Genomic DNA, 19,464 nt, shown 5'->3' on the forward strand with positions numbered 1-19,464 from the left:
AAACCCTAAAAGCGTTCATTTTTGGAAAGCTCATTTTAATAGCTATCCATAGGCCAAATAAGCGAGATATTTAGGATTTAATAAGAGAATGCAATAACAACTTTTTCTTTTTTGCTAAAGAAGTAAAATTTTGTCAAAAATAACAACTCGTAGATCACAAATAAATACTAAAAGCAAATTAAATTTTTAGATTAAATCAATGGCGTACTCTGAGACTTTTCCAACAAAAACCGCTCATCAGTGGACTTTTCCAGGTAATCAGCCAGCAGTGCAAATGACTCTTTTACATAAATATAAAGCAAAAAATTCGTTTGCTTTGTCATGTGACCACGCCACTGACTGACCCACCAAGATGCCCAAAATCAAAATTACGCATCACCTAAACAAACGCAAAAGCCGGTGAACTCGTAAACTTTAAAAGCCCATTAAATCGGCCAACTAATAAATTATTGTAACGCACTAATAAATCAGCCATCTGGAAAAGGAGCCCACTTTTTTCGGCAAAATGACTTCATCTGCCCTTGAGGAAACATCAAATTCGTTGTACGCTTAACATTTATTAGTCGGTCCAGCTTTCCTAAAAAATGACCTGGTTGTGGTGTTGTGCAATTATTGCGTTAACTTGGTGCAGTGCGTGGTCTGCTGATGTAGACTTCCACCCTGACGATGAAGATCTCAAGGCTCAGCTAGGAACTTTAAGAAATACCATAAAGGTGCTTTCAGGTAAGTCAACCTTGGCATGTATTCGACATACCAGTAGAAAAAATTGTGCAGATCAATGGGAGAAATGGAACGTGTTGTTCGTTACTTCGCTAGAACCTCGAATCACCTCTACAGCATCTACTCTATCTAGTATTGACAGTAACATTCACAATCTACAAGAGCGCGCCCATGTCTGGGATACTTTCCAGCTTCATGTGGCCGCTTGGAACGAACAGCTAGCCACAATGGACAGAAAAATTGACATCCTTAACAAGTAAAACACACATTCAACAAAACTATATGCAATTCAATTGTAAACTTTCTACTGCAGGGCTGTGGAACAGATCACTGGAATTGACTCCAAAATCAACACAATTCTTTCTGATGAGTACAAACTAGACAAGTTGACAAAAATGATAAATACCCTACTGGAAACCACGATAGGAATAGATAATTCACTAAAATCCAAGCAGCACGGTAGTTCTTCTCGGGAAACCTCGTTGTTTGAAGAATTCGCAGCTCGTGGTATTCTTAGCTCATTAAAACTGATGGAAAGGAAGGTGGACCACCTGATGAGCACTCGCCAAATTGGCTGCAAACAAGCTACATCAACCGTAGAGGTTTTACCGAATAAGAACACTGAAGTATTACTCAACGACATTGCATCCAAAGTAGATATAATTTTTGACTCGATGTCCAAATTTAATGATATTGACTACTCGGAAGAATATATTGAAGCCAGAGACTTGGAAGGTAGCGGAGCGTTGCCAAACCGTTCGGGTAAACACTTGGTCCGGTCTGTAGATCAGCGATTGAAGGAGATGTACGAGAAGATGAATAGCTTGAATGGCAACGTGATGAGTTTAATCAGACAGACGAAGACAGTGATAAGTCAAGAAGAATATGTGAATAAAATTATACAGTCGGTTAGTATTAACCAATCCAAGAACTTGAATAAGATTTTAGAGGGTTATTTTCGTGATGATAGCCCCTACTGGGACAAACTCGCTAGAAGTCTACAAGAAAAATGCTTTAGTCTTGAATCAACTACAAAAGCTCTAAATGTTACCCAAACTCAAGTAAATACCACTACTGACATATTTTTGACAACATTCTGCAGCAATCTGGAAAGTGGTAGGACCAATGGGGTATACAACATCCTGAAAAACAGTCAAGGCAACTTTCTCAAAGAGCGCTTTTTCAATAAACAATTTTGCAAAAAAATCAGCGTACATTACTGGACGGTAATACAACGTAGAGACAATTACACCATCCAACAGGACTTTAACGTGTCCTGGACCGATTATAAAGTTGGTTTCGGAGATCTAGAGAAAGACTTTTGGATGGGGAACAATTTTCTTGCTCGGTTTTCAGATGGTAATAATCTCACCTTGAGAATTGAGTTGGAAGACTTCGATGGCAACACAGCATGGGCCGAGTACGAAAAGTTTGCGGTAAGCGGCGAAGACCAACAGTTTACGTTGACAATTGGAGGGTATTCAGGAAACGCATCAGACGCTTTATCCAGTCATTCTGGATCAGGGTTCAGCACTTTTGATAGGAAGAACGATTTGGCTCCGGAGTGTTGTCCTTGTTCTGTCTCTTATGGAGGTGGATGGTGGTTTAACAGGTTTGTATTATACAGTGCGTTTTTTTTAACGCGCAACATAGGATTTCACGTGTTAAATTTTTAAGCCTATGTTAGACCATGTTACTTTGGAACTACAAGTATAAAACTTGACGGGTGGCTGTTTCGTACCCTGAAGCTTAAGTAAGTTTACCAATTCGGCCTAAAAAGTGTTAAAAAGCTTGCAAAAAATCATCTTTTTTCGAAAAGGTTTTATCGTTTCATACTCCCTGTATGCATTGTTGTTCTTTGTTGTTTTTGATACTGGCACGGCAGGTAGCAGGTAAAATTTGGCGTAGAAAGTAAAACAGGGTGATCATTAACTTTATATCAAGAAAGTTAAGAACAAAAGAAGTATTTTTATAAGTGAATTGTTCAAAGTGACCTCCGTTTGAAGCCAAACAGTATTCCAAACAATCATAAAATGCCCTTTTGACGTTCAAAAGATGTCGGGTCGTGATGCAGTCAAAATATGTCTCTTTACCTGCTACCTGTCCTGCCAGTATAAAAACAACAAGGAACAACAATGCATACAGGGAGTATGGAACGATAAAATCTTTTCGAAAAAAAATGATTTTTTCCAGTTTTTAATCACTTTTTAGACCAAATTGGTAGACTTACTTAAGCTTCAGGGTACTAAAGACACACCCGTCAAGTTATAGACTTGCAGTTCCAAAATAAAATGGTCTAACATGGGCTTAAAAATTTAACACGTAAAATCCTATGTTGCGCGTTAAAAAAAACGCACTGTATAGAGTCCCAATTATTATTAGGAAAATATTGCGTATTGTTAGGGTAATAAACAACAACTAACTTTATTGTTAAACGGTACGCCACAGCCACTATAATATCCTATTTTGATATCAACCTCAATGATAGAGTAAAGTTCGTTATCTCTTTTGTCTCAAAAATTAGGAAAAACCGTTAATTTTACCAAGTTTCAAAACTTAGGTGTATTGGTTATTTTAGTTTTTTTGACTGTACAGGTTTAAAAAAGTTTGACAAATTCGAGATGATTTATAAATATATTACAAACTTTCAGGAGTGCTACAAATGAGGTCAAAACAAACATTTTTCACCCTAAACACACACACATTGATTAGCTGTGGTTTTGTTTAGCCCCACAGTATTGCAATTTAAAAACAATATAACGATATTTAAACAATCTCTCAGTCTATTACTTATTGAAAACATTGCGTACAAACTTACATACATATACTACTATATACACTAGTGAGGTTTTCTGTTTATTTTTCTATAATTGTTTATACAAATAACTTACATGTATTTAACGGTTTTATGTAATTCTTAAGGCAAATGAGATAATGCACTTTATTCTATAGACACCTTGCACAGTACCTCAAATTTGAAAATTACCCTCGATGGGATTCCGTCTGTAAAAAATTCAAATTATTGTTAAATTAGGAAGCTTTTTGGGATAGTAGTAGTAGTAGTAGAAGTTTAAGTTAGCGAGCTAAAAAACAATAAGGAAAACCAAAGCTTTTTAAAAATTAAATACTTTCATATTTTGGGATATCAATCATATTTATTAATAATAACTTTACACTATTCTTTTTACCTAGCAATTATCCCGTTCAAAGAAAAACCACTCACTTGTTCTAGTTTTCAGATGTTTTGAGTCAAACCTAAATGGAATATACTTCAAGAAACCATTAAGCAATGAGTACTTCAGGGGAGTGATTTGGGAACATTGGCGTGGAAATTACTCATTGAAGAGAACAGAAATGATGGTGCGATTAAAAGGACACTCTGAACAACCCAACGTAGAAGAGCCGTAAACTGAACCACATAAAAAATAATAAAGAATTGGAGTTTAAGAAAAACTGCTTTAACAAGGAGTTACATTTTCATTTCTAATTTTTCACAAAAATTACAAAATTACCTTAAACTATAACCTGTCATAAATTGGTTTTGTTCAAAAAAAAATACACACAAACACTAAATATCAGGTAGTTTCGTAAAAAATAACTAAATCAGTGCGTTGGTAAAAGTTAAGCTGGTTCTGGAGTTAACAGAAAAATGCCATAATTTGCAATAAAAATTCCTATCATAAACTATAATCACGTATTTATGATAAGAAAATCCCAATTAGAAAAAATATATATTTCGATATACCCCTTATCAATTATTACTGCAAATAAGTGCAATTTTTACTAAGTAATCGGGTTGTTTTACTGAATCATGTATTTAAAGGTCAGCCTTGAGGTTGAGTTAAATAACTTGATTCAAACACTGAAATGTTCTCTAATTAGGTTTTTCTCCCTGGTTAACCCAACTACTAAGTAAACATCTATACAGGACTAGTTCTACTACAATAACAATATCGCTTAAGTGATTTTCAATTATAAACTAACCCCTACTTAAGAGCACTTTTAAAGGACAGAATACAATGTTTATTTTGAACGTGTCCTTAAACGACCATAAAAACCCTTAAATTGTTGAGTAGATTGTCCAAACAGACAAATCACTTTAAGATTCAGTAAATTCGAGTTGCAATTATTAAAAAAATAAATATCAAGCAGGACGTAAGAAATAACAAATAAGATCTAAAACATATCACATGTAAAACAGCATTATCAAGAGTTATTTTACATAATTTATATAAAATGGCTTTAAACTGAATAATAGCAAGGTAAAAACGGAGTTAACCTTTATAGAGCAAGTGACACCCACTCTTGATCTCAATTAAAGGTGTCAAATAAAGGTTCAATAATAACATGAGTCCAGACCGTCATAGAAATCATGTAAATTTGGTTTCTAGCTTGCTAACAAAATTAACTAGAAATTATGATAACTTACAGAGTGTGGTAGTTCAATTCGGTGCGAGCTTTGTAAAATTTGAAAGCTACAAAACCAATGCCCACTAAACCTAGCGCCAAAATCATTCCTGTAAAGAAACACCCAAATTAAATTTGTTTTGAACACAAAGTTGCTTAATTGAGGTAACTACTGATATTTACAACATCTTAATTAAACATAGTACTTACCTCCTACAAAACTAGGCCCATCAAACTTCCTTTCGTTTTTGTGCGGTGGCGGAGGGGTTGTCGTTGTAACATTCGGCTTGGGTGTTGTTGTAGTCGTCGAAGCTGTAGTGGGTGCTGGAGTAGTTGGTTTGAGAGTTGTGGTTGGTGTAGTCGGCTTGGGGGTTGTGGTTGTTGTTGTTGTTGTTGTTGTTGTAGTAGAAGTGGTAGTTGTTGTGATTGGCTTAGGTTTAGGGGTGGGGGTTGATGGGATAGGAGTGACAGTAGTGGTGGTAGCAGGGATGGGAGGCTCCACTGACACTGAAAAGAAATTTATGTTTTAGTAATATAATAAATTGGTTTGAAACTCTTTCACATGTGACATGTGAATGATACATGAATGTGTGATTACCTAAATAGTAGGAAAATCAACAGGAAAACTACACCGTAACAGTTCTATAATACTAATGGAAATTAAAGATTAAGGGTAAAGGGAGTCAATTTACATCATAGATGCAGTTTTTATATTACTGTCAACTTTTATTATTTGATTTCATGTTACTAAGTAGTCCTAATCTATAAGCCAACCAACAAATGTGACAAAATAAAAAATTATTTTTGCACAATATGATGCAACAAAATAATTTCCTTTTACACATGAAATTCAGCAAATTGTTAATGAGATTTTAAACTTCCAAATCAGTTGAAAGATTGTGAAAAAAAACATTGCTGTAATAATTCCAAACATGTAAAAATGGTTGACAGGTTTTAGATTTTCAGTTGGTCCAATGTTTTACTTGATAACTAAAATGCCGGAAATTTTTACTTTACTGGTTCAAATTACTGATTTTGCAAAAATTCTTTCAACTACAGCTGACAGAAGTGAGAGACAGAAAATTGACAATTTCCAAGGAGATTGAGCAATAATTTACTTGCCTTTTTTGAACTAATAATTAAACTTTTAAATAAAAAGAATTGCTAAGTGTCATATTTAAAGACATATTTAATAATAAAATATTCTACACATTTGGTGCAACAAAAGATCAATTTTGATATTTTGTATTCCTTTCACTAAATATAAAGCATAACATATCTGGCTTACAAAAATTATGTTTTATTAGTGACACAAAGTTTTTAAACAAAAAGAACAATGCTAGTATTGACTTAAACATCAGCAGTGATGTTATCTAAACTATGGACAATATTACTCATACAGCTTGACAATTTAATTGCTCCAATATAGGCATTACAACACACAGAACCATGCAAGTAATCAATACATAATAAAAATGTACATTTTCTAGTTTACTTATTACTTACCCGAATCGTTTGATGAATGTACAGAAGGGTTGATGGTTACAGTAGTGGCATTAATGACTGGCGGTTGCTCATCTAAAAATGTATACCAAAGAAAATATGTTAGAAAAAAATGTTTCGAAGGCAAAATATGCAACTACAATAAACCCCTTATGGTAAGACCATAGAAAATCAATAAACATTGACCATATTTAACAACTAATGTGGGCGTTTTGCGTATTGAATTTTACACTTGGGCAGAATAATTAATCATAAATTCCAGAATTATAAATAGGGGAAATACTCACTGCTCTTATCTGCAGCAAAACAGGCACTCAAACTCAGAATAAAACACAATAACACTATCAAGGCTTTCATGTTTAAATTTGATGAGATAATTCACTCACTGTGTCGATTGCTAAAACAAGCTATTATATATTTATTTATTAATCTAAGATTGATTTTAAAATTATAAATTATCTTATCTATGAATAGGTCAATGTGAAAAACACAGGTCAATGTGGGATTGGATTGGGAATAATATGATAATATGGAATGGAATGGAAAACCAGCGATACTAATCAGCAAACGTGGTGAACTCGCGAAAACAACAACGGACCAGCATTTCTTACCAATTTGACTGATTGCCACATGACCACCTTATCCACATCCGTTCGTTAAGTCACGTGATTAAAAGACAGTCTAATATTCAAAGTTCTTTAAGCCTGAAATGAACTATTACCTGTCACTCCTGTCGGTCCAATTGTAAAACTTGAAGCGTTGCCAGCTATAATTATATGAGTTTTTTGTTACTTGCTTTCCATGCACACAAAAACAAATATTTAAAACGTAAATAATCATTAGATTAGTGCATATTAGTGTAGTGTAAACTGAAGGATTGGAAATTGAAGCTATTGAACAAGTAATAAATGCTGAAAAGTTGCTTTTGAACAAAAGTGGCAGCAAATTTGGCAACAGCCAAAGCAAGACGTGCCACAACTGCCAGTAGTGTCATTAGTCGTTTGTCGGCTGTCAGTCAGAGTCAGGTTGGGCGTCCATTTTGTTAGTATTCTACAAGAAAACACTGTGCCGGTTATTTTCGTTTTTCTGAGGAAAAACCAACTTTTTCCCGTTCTAAGTGTGGTAAGTAATCTGCCATATTGCAAAAATTATTAGCAGTATAGCTTATGCGTATAGGGCAATGGCCAGAGGTGGAATGCGTGGAAGAGGAGGAATGAACAGAGGACCAGGTGGTAGGCCCCCTTATAAACTAAAACCCTTCCTACCGAGGCATCCGTTTGATTTGGCCCTGTGCGAAACATCGTTTCCACGTACCAAACCGGCACCTGATGAAACCCCATTCACTCAGGCCTTGCTGAAGAGAAATGCTGACTTGTCTCCAACACCCAGTGAACAAACTTCTATCTTAAATTTAGTTACGAAAATACAGACCGTCTTGGACAATTTGGTTGTTGCCCCAGGAAATTTTGATGCTTGTGTAAGTTTAAATATCCAATTAACCTTAATTCAGAATGGTTGCACATTTTTTGAAAGGTTTTATTTAGATTGCCTAAAAATGAATCCTTTTAATATTGATTTGTTGTTTGTGCTGGAAGTGATTATTTCACTGTACTCCACTATTATTGGATACTCTTTATGATATTTTCAAAGAAGAGTCTCATTTAAAAAAGGTGTCCAATGTGGCATAACATTGTTTACAAATTTTCCAGATAAAAGTAAGCTTAATCAGTGAATAAAATGTTGTCTTAGTCTTTTTCTTCCTAAAATATATATTTTTTCACAATAATATTGGCTCATATTGGCTGGTTATAGTAGGTTTGACCAGCACCAAACATTTCTTAAAAATTTGTTTTATATAAATATTTAAGTAGGTAGGTATGTGTGGCAACAGTTATACCAAAAAACTTGCATGTGTGATGAAAAAAAAAACACTAAACAGGACCAAAACTTACCCATAAAATTAAACTTTGTCAAAAGCTCAATAAAGCAATATATTAAAGAATCAAATTACTTTTTTCTTTATTATTTGTTAATTTGTTTATTATAAAGTTAATTGAAATACTTTTTTTTTAAACTGATCTAATTTATCAATAAAGCTTTATTTGCATTTTACAATTATTGAAAAATCTAACTTTTAATAAGTTTCTATGTTTCTAATGTAGTTTTGGCTAAAATACTAAGAAAAAATAAAAATTGGTGGTTTATTTCTTTCAGCAATTAGATGAAGTAAGACAGGTGGGGTCATTCAAAAAAGGCACCATGGTGACAGGACACAATGTTGCAGACATTGTGGTCATTCTAAAAACTTTACCCACAAAAGAGGCTGTTGAAGCTCTGGGCAATAAAGTGAAGGAAGATCTGAAAAATCTGATGAAAAATGAAATAGTCCCTAAAGGAGAACAGCTAATACATTCAACCAATGAACGCGGATTGGAAATTCACAACTCATTCGCATCTGTGAGGGTTTTAGTAACAACTTTACACCACAACATTCGTAAGTTGGATCCTGAAATTCATCTTGACCAGAAAATTATGCTCAGCCACTTGGCTGCAATTCGTCACAGTAGATGGTTTGAAGAGAATGCACACCATTCCTCTATTAAGGTATTAATTCGTTTGTTGCGTGATTTGCGTACACGTTTCGAAGGTTTTGAACCTTTAACTCCTTGGATGCTTGATCTTCTGGCACATTTTGCTATCATGCATAATCCTAGCAGACAAGCTTTGCCGATCAACGTGGCTTTCCGCAGAGTTTTTCAATTGTTGGCCGCCGGTTTATTCCTGCCAGGATCAGCAGGAATCACCGATCCTTGCGAAGGTGTCAGCTTAAGGATTCACACTGCTATCAGTTTAGAACAACAGGACATTTGTTGCTTGACTGCCCAAACTTTGTTAAGAGTGCTTTCTCATGGTGGATTTAAACAGATTCTTGGTATGGAAGGCAGCAATAATATTGCAAAGGAGATGTCAGTTTGGGACGGAGTTGTGGTATCTCCATTGGATAAGGCTTATGAAAATCCACCAGAGAAAAAAGAGGGAGATGAGGATGAGGAGATGGAGGAGGGTGAAGGTGATGAAAGTATGGAAACTCAGGAGGCTTAAGTTTAGTTAAGTTTTCTTGTCCAGTATTTGGTGTATTGCGTTCCATTTTTTTATGGTGTGATTTTCGACTTTTTGCATTGCCGTATTTGATTGGTTAATGATAATGATTTGTGATTTTTGTTTTGACTAAGAATAAACAAAAAAACTTTAATTACACTTGTTGGTATATTTTTTATCCTGTTATTGAACACTTATTAATGCAAGGTAAAAGTCCATTGTCTCACAGTGGAGGTGTATGAATACCAAATTTAAAAGAACACACAGTCTTCTCTAAATAATTTTATTGTGGAGAATCTGAAGATCTCCCAATAAATATGGCTTTAAAATATCTTAGATGAAAACGACAGATTTACCCAAGAATAGCGTTCTATTTTATGGTAACATTTTCTAGTTATAAACTGCTTAAATTTATACTTTTACCGTACATGAATAGTAAATGAATGCAACATCAATACATATCTCCCGTTTATTACAACACCTGGATTTCGTTCTAAAATTAAATCGACTGACGCCGCTGTTTTCGTATCGGGACGCATGTCTTAAAAGCGTCGCGACGCCGAACCTTCCTGTATAAATCGACCCACGCTTGCTCTTACTCAAATCTGTTTACCATCTGTGTAAACCATGACTGATTTCACGTCTTCGACGTCTCCCCGACCTTCCGAAGATAACGATGATGTAAGTTCAAATCGGGAAACCACTCTTTTAAACCAAACCTCAAGTTATGCATTGAACAACTTTAAAGCCGCTTATAAAGCGGTACAAGAACAGCAAACTAAAACTATAGTACGAGGGAGAAAAACTTTTGCTTTTTGGACTTTGGTGGTGTTACTATTTCTGCTGGCTGTAGGCAATCTAATCCTGACCATGACAATACTGGGTGTTCTGCGGATAGGCAGCGGAATGGAAAGCATCGAACTGATACCACAAGAACAAACATTAAAGTTTTTTGGGGAGGCTGACTTAGGAAACATCCACAAGCAGGATGGGGTCATGGAGAACTTCAATAATGAAAACTTAGATATGACGGCCGAGAACAGTTCAGTTTTACTCAGCCTATACACCAGACCTAATAGAGAAACAACTAAACTGGAGGTAGAACAGAATGGAACTCAATTCAGTAAGTTGAGTTCATTCCGCATTCAAACGTCAAAGAAGGAGTTACTGTTCGATGCGTTTGATCCCAGTTATGCCAATTTGAAAAACACTAACAACTTCAAGTCTAAGGTAATTGAAACCAATAAAGTCCGTAGCAAATTGAACGAAACCCTTAAAATTGAAGGGGATAAGGTACACTTAAAAGGTAGTGAAGGCTCTAAAGTTGAAGGTTAGTTACATTCAAACTCTTTAACACTGCTTTACTCTAAAGGTTTTCCATTTTAGCTCGGGAAATTGTTTGGACCGCTGACCAAGACATATACTTAAAAACCATTAATGGTTCCATAGTTTTAAGCGGTAAAGAAGGCACCTACGTGGACGTGGAACGTCTACCCTTAGCCAGATTGGCTAAAACCAGCTACGTTACTGCCCAGTTTAAAATCTGCGTTTGTATGCCTCAGGGAAAACTGTTTCGACTACCTATTGCTAATGTGAATGACCCTGTATATTGCCATCAAGCTGATATGTCGGCTAAGTTTAATCCTTGCATGTAAATAATATTTCTTAGGTGTTAATATAGAGTATTTTGCTAATTTTGCAAGTTGAAATGCTGGAAAAAATTGGGCTGGTTACTATAATTCTATAATTAGTTATTAGATTCAATATTCTACCCTGTATAATACCAAAGCGTAAAAAAGTATCATTTGAAATCCTAAGTAAGTTGCTTCAGAAGGAGTACAAATTACGACTTTGTTTAATAAAACCATATACATCAATTATTAGTTTACATTTAAAAACATAACTATTTCTCAAATACATATTCTTGAATCCATGGTAAAAACGGTGCTATTCGTGTATAAATCCCCGGAATGTTGGGAGTTCCGCACTGTAGACCAACGGACGTAATCCCTACAAGGTACCATCGGTTGTTTTTGCGTATTTGAAGTGGTCCTCCAGAATCTCCCTATTTTTTCAGTGGATGCATTAAAAAACAAAATTGGGAACCAAATTTTCAACAACCTGGCAAGTGTCTTTGTTTTCATAATGACTTCCTGCGCATAACTGGATGTTTTCCTGGATTCCTAGTGGAAGTTGCTGTTTGGATACTGCACTGTACGCTTCCTGACATTCTGGTTGAGGAAACAGTTCCAAAGACACTTTTCGTAAAGCCGCTTTGCTTGGGGAAGTTTCAGTTCTTCCCCATCCTGCGCAATAAACGTTCACACTTTTAGTCGCTGCAACTCAATAAATATTACCTGTGGCAACTAAGTTTTTGTCTTCATAGTTAATGGAAGAGAACAAACAAATTGGTACTACGTAAGTGTTAATGGTGACCGAACGGTCCAGTTGAAGAAGGGCAATGTCGTAATACTGAGTACGACTGTCATATTGCTGGTGAGGAATTTTCTGGATAACATTCATTGTTTGAGTGTTAGGAGTATCTTGGTTCAGTACAGTACTACCAAGCTTTACCAGTCGTACTTCACCTCTAAAAATGTTTTATAATTAACCTTTTGTTAACTTGTTTTTTAAGAAATTTAAATTACAGTGGTGGTGCAGCCAAACAGTGGGCAGCAGTAAGGACAAAGTTTTGAGTTATCAAACTCCCACCGCATAGCCACTGAATTAAACTACCACTGCCGTACCCTAACGCAGCCTAAAACCGACAATAAACTTTTAAACCAACACAAATTATGTCAAAATTACCATGTGAGGAAACTCTTTTTCCAGTGACTCAGTCCCACCAAAAATCATTACAACTGGAGTTAATCCTTTTGATACAGGCGTGGTTTTAGGTTGCACCATGGAGTTGTACATTTCGCAACCTAAACAAAAAGTTAAAAAGCAATAATACTTTCTTTAATTATACTTTACGTTGATCAAATTGTGCTGCAGTACTAGTCACTTCTTCAGCCGACACCACAATACTATCCAAGTCTGGTGGGCGCATATGAGGATCTACTATGATATTTCCCATCAAAGGTGGAGGACCACCTGATATAGAGACAAATGTGAGGTAAATTAAGAAACATTTCCTAAGTGGGACGAATTTGTGACCTGAATTTCATAGACAAGCAATTTGTAGACCTTAGTCTAGCTTGTTAGCCTATATGAAATTCAAAACTGAAGTATTACTCACCATTTGGCGGGCCCCCAGCAGGTGGAGGCCCCGCTGGTGGTGTTCCTGAACTTGGAGCACCAGCACCTGGTGGTGCTGCTGGAGGAGATGAACCAGCTGGTGATGAAGCTCCTGCCGGTGGAGCAGACGATGGAGGAGAAGATCCTGCAGAAGGTGGTCCAGCTGGAGATGAAGCAGGCGATCCCGAAGGTACAGAAGGTGAGGATGCAGGTGCAGGTGAGTTAGCTGTTAATTACTGATTAAAACCAACTACAGGTAGTGTTATCAAAATTCACCTGATGCTGGTGGAGCGGGTTGAGCGTTAGTGGGAGTAACAATTTTCAACGAGACTGTACAGCAAACTTTTCCATTATGACATTGCTCATTAGACGAGTTGACTTTATTAGAACATAAGAAATTGTCCACACATCTTCCTAATCCAGTATTTGTTTGGCAACTTGTTGGGGCTGCGTATTTAAAGCATATATACCTAAGCACATAAACTACGATTTAAGAACACTTACCTAAATGATACTGTAATGTTTCAAAATGGTGTAGATGAACAACCAGGACCAGTAAAGCAAACTTGCAACTTGCTGCCATTTCATGTGAAGCAGACAATTGCAGGTATTAGAATGAATCCAAATTGTTGAATTCAATGCCAAATCATAAAATAGATATTGTGAAAGCAACCGTGAATCATATAACACATTACCAGATGACACACATTAAAAAAATTAAATAAAAAAGTGTGCTTTTGTTTGATCCAGGAAATACAAAATTGCGCAGTTTATGCCATACAGGGCGGTCTAGTGTAAACTGCTCTCTGATGATTATTATTCACACTATAATTTGTAGTGCTTTGCTACCATACTGGAGGATTCTAATTCTGTAGAAAAATCAGTAAATTTATAATTACCAATTTTAGATTTAATTTTTTAGCAATTTATGGTCGCAAAGATAAAACTTAAGAACTTCTCAGGGCTTCAGAGAAGGGGGTCTTGTATATGAGTAAGATGTAACTCACATATCATAGGTGCTTATTAAATACATGATAATTTGTGTACCTATTATTATTTATTAACTTGGCAGCTCATAAGTATATGCTAATCGTTTGCTTGACAAATTAAGAGTAACTCTCACTTCTATGGTGAAGGTGTAATAGCAAATATAAAAGCGTAAAATCAGTAAGTTTTCTCCAAAACTATACAGGCCATACAATATCTTCAATCCACTTAACGTAATAAGATACTCTAGTATAAACCCCTGGAATGTCCACCGCCAAGGCACAACCTTTTCCAAATGAGGTTACTCCAATAATATCATACATACAGGTCATATTTTCACCACCACCTGTTCTATAGACTTGTAGAGGACCTCCAGAATCTCCCTAGAAGTAACCAATTGCTCCACAACTTCTTACGAGCAAAACAAAACTCACCTGACAAGTATCTTTTAACTCCTCTGAGTGTCCCGCACAAATCATAACGTCATCTCTAATGCCGTCCTTTAATTTAGCTGTCTTACTGTCTGCTCGATATACTTTGTTGCATTTACTTTGGCTGAACAGCTCTAAAATGACTCTAAGCAGTACAGAACTATCCGAGCCTCCAAATTCAATCCTGCCCCAGCCTATGGCAATAACATTGGACCAGGGCGATTGGGACGATGTGTAAAGACAAGCCGGTCGTACGTAAGTATTCAAAAATGCTTTTTCTTTGAGTTTCACCAAAGCTATGTCGTGGTAATGGGCTGGTTCAGAGTAATTTGGATAAGGTATGCGTTCGATTATGTCATATTCTTGAAGGTGCTCTTTGTCGTCTATGTCGGTGAAACCCATTCTTGCGTATAATACTGGACCCCTAAAATTATTTTTGTTTATTTGGTCTTGAAAGTGTAACTTGTACTTACAATGATTTATCGTCAAGACAGTGAGCTGCAGTAAGAACATACTGATCACTTATAAGAGATCCTCCACAAGCCCAGTTTACTGGATTCTCTCCAAAACCTAACTGGACCTACAACCCTGACCTTAAAGCATTATCTTCATTTATCTAAAAAATACGTACCATGTGGGGAAATTCTCTTCTGGAAGCTGGAGATCCTCCTACTATCAGCTGCAATCTATCAAAAGGGCATTCCCTTGTCACGATATCATCTGCGCCTATTAGAAGTAGAGGGCTAGGTTTTCTTACCCAAACATATTGTGCATATTTTTCACACACTGCGGATTTATTATAATCAGTTTCTTTGATAAAACTACTAAAATACTACCAACTTTCTGTGGCTTTTTCTCCAGGAGTTCTTTCCGGCTTTTTCACAGGTGCCGGTGCTATTATACAACACACAATAACTTGGTTTCCTTGAAATCCGCATATTTTTGGAAAAACACCGTTTTGAATGTTGTCCCTTGCGCTCGCACAATTGTCTATCAGCTGGCAGACACCCGAGCTGCTTGTATCATCAGTACAGTGATCTCCTGATGGTTTATTTCGTATTAATACCTTTAAGTCTGTATTTCAACGTAGTTAAGTGCTACTCCTTACCTTCGTACAGTGAGTTCACATAATAAACATTAAACAGTAACAAAATCAGTCCTAATTTAATCATTTTAACCCACTTGCACTTTGTGTTAATACGATGACCACAGGTCATCGAAACTTGTTTGACTTTACCAGCAGAAAATCGCTTGAATCACACTAGTAACGCAAACCAGTAACTGGATTTACCCGATGTTTTGTTTACTTCTGTTGCCGATATGAGTCTTGACCGTGACTAGTTAATTAACATTTTATATTTAGATTAATGTGCAGTTTACTGGAACTCTCATTAATGACACAATTAAGTTAAATCTCAAACTGGTTAGGTGCTCAAATTTCTATTTAAGGAGCAATATTAAATTTATTTGACCGTTTTATGTGCTTTATTTGTCATCTGATTTTTGATAAAAAAAGCGACGGAAAAATTGAAAATCATAGTTGTCTGGTAAATGTTGAATTGGTATCGTTCAAAAAATACCTTATTGAAAGTATCATCGTAGTTAATAAGTGATAAGGAGATGGAAAAACTTGTTGGACAATATCTGAAAAAGGTTAAAAGGTAGCATAACTGTATTGGTTATCTGATTTCACATTTCACTAATTTAGTAATTTTTCTTATGAAAAGCAGTTGCATTAAAGTACTGTCTTATTATATGCGTTTAGTAGAACAGACAGAGTGAACTAAGTAACAAATTTTGACAGTCAATAAAAAGCACATTTGGCTTTTTCCGGAACCGCCAGAAGAATTCTTCTACTTTTTATTATATTACCAATTTGTTGACAGTGAAATTGATTCCAAATTGTTCTTTGGCTATATAAGAGACACCAGCATTGAGTTGATTAACTATCTAATTGGATTGACCCCGAGACCCTCTTGATATAAAACTGAACTACTTTTAAAAAAAAACGGCAAATATTATGATGTATTTATTTTAGCATTACTAAATCACGTACAGAATCTTAAGGTTAAGGTTATCTGCCATACTAATTTGACCAAATGGTGGACTCGATCCATTGCACGTACTGATCCACTTTGGTATACACGCCTGGAGAATATGACATGCCGCAAAATCTACCAAACGATGTCACTCCTATGATGCTGTACATGCAGTAAGGTTCGTCGAGAATTACCTGAAAATAGTCACATTTTTCTAATTATTTTTCAATTTAAAATTGTCTTTAAAAGTTAGATGTGTTACAAAAAAATTGGCACATTATTTTCCGTCAAAGACTGTATTATTAAAACATACTTTTATACTAACTTTTTACCTGTTGATTGATTTTAACTTATATATCTATAACTTTGCTTAGTTAAGTTTCTTAGCTCTAATAATACCTACACTAAGTGGTTAAGTTGCTATAATAATGGTTGTTATGAATGATAAATTGTTTACTTGTCATTTTTAAGGCAAAATTTAGATTCATATTGCCCTAAAGCAATACAGTTAAGTGACTTTGATAACAGCTATTATTTATGAAGTATTGAGCAGGTGGGACAGTGCATAATTTATTAAGAACATAGTTTAATGCCTTGGCCATTCACGACATTCTAAAATTTTCAAATCTGAGTTGATAAGTTCCAACGTTAAAACTTCACCTAATTGTCGAAAAAACATTCATTTGCCACTAAATACTTCTTAGCATTAAGAGAAGAATTTACCTGAAGGGGGCCTCCAGAGTCGCCTTGACATGTGTCCCGACCTCCTTTAAGATATCCAGCGCACATCATTTCATCTATTAGATTTTGAGGCATTTCGTATTGTCGAAATCTCAAGTATTTGCTGCAATTCGAGTTTGGAATAATGTCCAAGTCCACTTTGAGAAGAACATTACTTCCACCATCGTGTCCTATCCAAAATATGAATATTTAGTTAGAAAGAAGTTTAAAAAAGTGATTTTTTTTCTATAGGACTATTCGATCATATTTCATCCATTGGATTTTGATCAGTCAGAGTTTCAAAGGATAGAACAACAACAAGTTTTATTTTTGGACAGTACTGGAACGTTGACTACATTCATCAAATTTTATATGAAAAAATTTAAATGATGCAACCACTTTTCTGATTAACACTAAACCTTAGAGTTGCGGACATAATATAAGATTATCAGAACACAAATCGCAGCCAGACTTTCTAGAAGGTCTACTAAGCGTTTATCGTACCCGAAACCAAAACATGGAAATCAAATTATAAAACTTATACAACCCGCCTTGACCTGCAGCAAATTTGGTCAGAAGACCAGAATAGCAACTGATGCACCAAGTAATAATGCTCACCGTGTGCGGTTTTCCCGAAACCAGTTGCAATTGCTTGATTTTTGGAAAAATCTTTCAAAGTACTGAGGCAAGCCGGCCTTACAAAAGGTGTAAATTTCACTATTTCACTGAGAAAAATTATGGCTATATCATGGTACTTCCTCGGTCTGTGATACTCAGGATGGTTCATGATGCCTTTAATGGAAATTTCCTGTACGTAGTCCTCATTTTCCGTGAGGCTGGTGCTGCCTAATCTAACTTTCTGAGGAGGACCACTAAAAAATACTTATTTAGTTTAAAGTTTCTTTTTAAAGGAAGTTAAGTTTACTTTTGAGATGTGGTGCAATGTGCTGCAGTGAGGACGTGGCGTTCACTGATTAAAGATCCCCCACAATACCAATCTAGCTGGTGAGGGTCGTCTGGAGACTCGAAACCAATCACAGCCTGTGAAGGTTGAGTTTTAACATTTTTATGAGGAAAATAAAATGAAAAGCACCATGTGAGGAAATTCTTTGGGCCTGGCTGGGACTCCTCCCACAATTAAAGGGTTGTCGTAAAGAGCGCATGTAGATTGTGTTTGAGGGGTGAAACGGCTTCTGAAGGTGATTATTGTGTCAGTTTTTTGGTAGACAGCTTTACTGTATTCCAAACATTCTAAAAGTAGAGGCTTTGCTAAATGGTATAGTATATTGTCATATATTGCTCAAATTATTTAATTTGTATCGCATCTTGTTGCACTGTTTTTTGAAATACTGCACATTCTGTCTTTCTGACATAAAACCTGAGTTCTACACCGTTTTAACGCTAGGAGACGTCAAATTTAACTTATTCAGTACATTTTGAGCAAATAATACATTTATGATTTTTAGTAATATCTAGTATAAGCAGAGTACCTTAAAAATACAACCATCACTTAAATACTTCAAAAATTGATGCCAAAAGCTGAAAATAAAAAAAGTTTTAAGGGCAAAAAGTTGTATTAGTATTAATTCCTTTCTTTCACTTTCCATGTTCACTGACAATATTTCAGCAGATTTTACAAACACACTAGGTTTACAGTTAAGTTTCTAGTTGATTTGTGTCAAAAACTTACTTTGATTTGCTATAGTCTGACCATTTGACTGTAAAATAACCCACACCGGAAACAATAAAAAATGCCACTTGAACATGTTTAACCACGCTTGGTTACCACACAGTAAAATCACTTTACATGGATGCATTTGAGGAAATTTAAGTCCTTAATCACCTAGTTAAGGCAAATTGAATGAGCTATTTGCGTTTTGAGAACAATAGCTCTTTGATTATAATTACCTCGGGTATTTTGCAATGTACTGAGATTAGCTTACCAGAAATTTCTTCATCAATATTTTCCATGGCCTCCAGGCAGGCAGCAAAATGTAGAATTTGCATCGACAATGACCAGACCAACTTTTCCCCAGACTCAAGCCATAAATCTTCCCCATTTAACTGGTTTATTATTAGAGCGACCGAGGTAAAAACATTTACATGCAGATTATTAAGAACTTATTAATCTTCTAATAGCAAATTGCTGGTAGAGACACTAACTGAACTCTAGTAGGTGATGCACATATATCATCGTTAAAGCTTTTTCCGTCCCAGCAGGGCATTGGCAATAAATCCGACTCCTGCTGGATTTAGATTTCTCCTTATACGAGAGCCATGGGTCGTGGTATCTCGATTTTATTATACCACCTAACCTA

At 35.6% G+C, this 19,464-nt stretch overlaps 6 protein-coding genes across 8 annotated transcripts; 3 read left to right on the top strand and 3 right to left on the bottom strand.

Moving 5' to 3' along the window:
* Positions 1–235: 235 nt before the first annotated feature.
* On the top strand, positions 236–4,188 carry LOC145731093 (uncharacterized). 2 transcript variants are annotated; one of them, XM_081982687.1, is made up of 4 exons: positions 236–723; positions 775–976; positions 1,034–2,332; positions 3,960–4,188. In XM_081982687.1, exons 1-4 carry the CDS (start codon positions 585–587, stop codon positions 4,126–4,128), a joined length of 1,809 nt encoding a protein of 602 aa, XP_081838813.1. In that variant the 5' UTR covers positions 236–584; the 3' UTR covers positions 4,129–4,188. The 2 variants fall into 2 exon arrangements, with proteins under 2 accessions (XP_081838813.1, XP_081838812.1); XM_081982686.1 differs by having other exon boundaries at positions 236–976.
* LOC145731100 (uncharacterized) lies at positions 3,336–7,180 on the bottom strand. Its single transcript, XM_081982697.1, has 5 exons — positions 6,918–7,180; positions 6,634–6,705; positions 5,338–5,634; positions 5,150–5,237; positions 3,336–3,723 (listed from the first exon to the last, which is right to left on the bottom strand). The coding sequence occupies exons 1-5, from the start codon at positions 6,985–6,987 to the stop codon at positions 3,690–3,692; spliced, it is 561 nt and encodes a 186-aa protein (XP_081838823.1). The 5' UTR covers positions 6,988–7,180; the 3' UTR covers positions 3,336–3,689.
* A 415-nt stretch (positions 7,181–7,595) lies between these two features.
* LOC145731097 (interleukin enhancer-binding factor 2 homolog) lies at positions 7,596–9,888 on the top strand. 2 transcript variants are annotated; one of them, XM_081982693.1, is made up of 3 exons: positions 7,596–7,752; positions 7,807–8,107; positions 8,845–9,888. In XM_081982693.1, exons 2-3 carry the CDS (start codon positions 7,811–7,813, stop codon positions 9,730–9,732), a joined length of 1,185 nt encoding a protein of 394 aa, XP_081838819.1. In that variant the 5' UTR covers positions 7,596–7,752; positions 7,807–7,810; the 3' UTR covers positions 9,733–9,888. The 2 variants fall into 2 exon arrangements, with proteins under 2 accessions (XP_081838819.1, XP_081838820.1); XM_081982694.1 differs by having other exon boundaries at positions 7,597–7,752; positions 7,819–8,107.
* Positions 9,889–10,300: 412 nt separating this feature from the next.
* On the top strand, positions 10,301–11,606 carry Scgbeta (sarcoglycan beta). Its single transcript, XM_081982696.1, has 2 exons — positions 10,301–11,059; positions 11,116–11,606. Exons 1-2 carry the CDS (start codon positions 10,357–10,359, stop codon positions 11,382–11,384), a joined length of 972 nt encoding a protein of 323 aa, XP_081838822.1. The 5' UTR covers positions 10,301–10,356; the 3' UTR covers positions 11,385–11,606.
* On the bottom strand, positions 11,603–18,992 carry LOC145730475 (ovochymase-1-like). Its single transcript, XM_081981691.1, has 15 exons — positions 18,837–18,992; positions 18,240–18,397; positions 18,072–18,187; positions 17,765–18,018; positions 17,150–17,337; positions 16,475–16,620; positions 15,695–15,724; positions 13,246–13,460; positions 12,971–13,195; positions 12,706–12,825; positions 12,538–12,656; positions 12,378–12,487; positions 12,087–12,319; positions 11,851–12,035; positions 11,603–11,794 (listed from the first exon to the last, which is right to left on the bottom strand). Exons 1-15 carry the CDS (start codon positions 18,961–18,963, stop codon positions 11,633–11,635), a joined length of 2,388 nt encoding a protein of 795 aa, XP_081837817.1. The 5' UTR covers positions 18,964–18,992; the 3' UTR covers positions 11,603–11,632.
* LOC145731098 (venom protease-like) lies at positions 14,008–15,684 on the bottom strand. The gene is made up of 6 exons (XM_081982695.1): positions 15,496–15,684; positions 15,228–15,428; positions 15,019–15,173; positions 14,861–14,967; positions 14,391–14,811; positions 14,008–14,339 (listed from the first exon to the last, which is right to left on the bottom strand). Exons 1-6 carry the CDS (start codon positions 15,602–15,604, stop codon positions 14,154–14,156), a joined length of 1,179 nt encoding a protein of 392 aa, XP_081838821.1. The 5' UTR covers positions 15,605–15,684; the 3' UTR covers positions 14,008–14,153.
* Positions 18,993–19,464: the final 472 nt, after the last annotated feature.

Source organism: Ips typographus, linkage group LG6 (assembly GCF_016097725.1).
Source record: "Ips typographus isolate SLU linkage group LG6, UJ_Ityp_2.0, whole genome shotgun sequence".
Lineage (NCBI taxonomy): Eukaryota > Metazoa > Arthropoda > Insecta > Coleoptera > Curculionidae > Ips > Ips typographus.

Bases quoted from the DNA above. Each gene is read 5' to 3' on its own strand.
- LOC145731093 (XM_081982686.1), top strand. From the start codon at position 585: ATGACCTGGTTGTGGTGTTGTGCAATTATTGCGTTAACTTGGTGCAGT. The intron at 977-1,033 runs GTAAAACACACA...TTTCTACTGCAG, and splicing joins AAAATTGACATCCTTAACAA to GGCTGTGGAACAGATCACTG. The intron at 2,333-3,959 runs GTTTGTATTATA...TCTAGTTTTCAG, and splicing joins GGTGGATGGTGGTTTAACAG to ATGTTTTGAGTCAAACCTAA.
- LOC145731100 (XM_081982697.1), bottom strand. From the start codon at position 6,987: ATGAAAGCCTTGATAGTGTTATTGTGTTTTATTCTGAGTTTGAGTGCC. The intron at 5,635-6,633 runs GTAAGTAATAAG...ATTTCTTTTCAG, and splicing joins ACATTCATCAAACGATTCGG to TGTCAGTGGAGCCTCCCATC. The intron at 3,724-5,149 runs GTAAGTTATCAT...AATTTTTTACAG, and splicing joins GAATTGAACTACCACACTCT to ACGGAATCCCATCGAGGGTA.
- LOC145731097 (XM_081982693.1), top strand. From the start codon at position 7,811: ATGGCCAGAGGTGGAATGCGTGGAAGAGGAGGAATGAACAGAGGACCA. The intron at 8,108-8,844 runs GTAAGTTTAAAT...TATTTCTTTCAG, and splicing joins CAGGAAATTTTGATGCTTGT to CAATTAGATGAAGTAAGACA.
- Scgbeta (XM_081982696.1), top strand. From the start codon at position 10,357: ATGACTGATTTCACGTCTTCGACGTCTCCCCGACCTTCCGAAGATAAC. The intron at 11,060-11,115 runs GTTAGTTACATT...TTTCCATTTTAG, and splicing joins TGAAGGCTCTAAAGTTGAAG to CTCGGGAAATTGTTTGGACC.
- LOC145731098 (XM_081982695.1), bottom strand. From the start codon at position 15,604: ATGACCTGTGGTCATCGTATTAACACAAAGTGCAAGTGGGTTAAAATG. The intron at 15,429-15,495 runs GTAAGGAGTAGC...ATAAACCATCAG, and splicing joins TGTGAACTCACTGTACGAAG to GAGATCACTGTACTGATGAT. The intron at 15,174-15,227 runs GTTGGTAGTATT...ATAAATCCGCAG, and splicing joins TGGAGAAAAAGCCACAGAAA to TGTGTGAAAAATATGCACAA.
- LOC145730475 (XM_081981691.1), bottom strand. From the start codon at position 18,963: ATGCATCCATGTAAAGTGATTTTACTGTGTGGTAACCAAGCGTGGTTA. The intron at 18,019-18,071 runs GTAAACTTAACT...AGTATTTTTTAG, and splicing joins CATTGCACCACATCTCAAAA to TGGTCCTCCTCAGAAAGTTA. The intron at 17,338-17,764 runs GTGAGCATTATT...TATTTTGGATAG, and splicing joins TTTCGGGAAAACCGCACACG to GACACGATGGTGGAAGTAAT.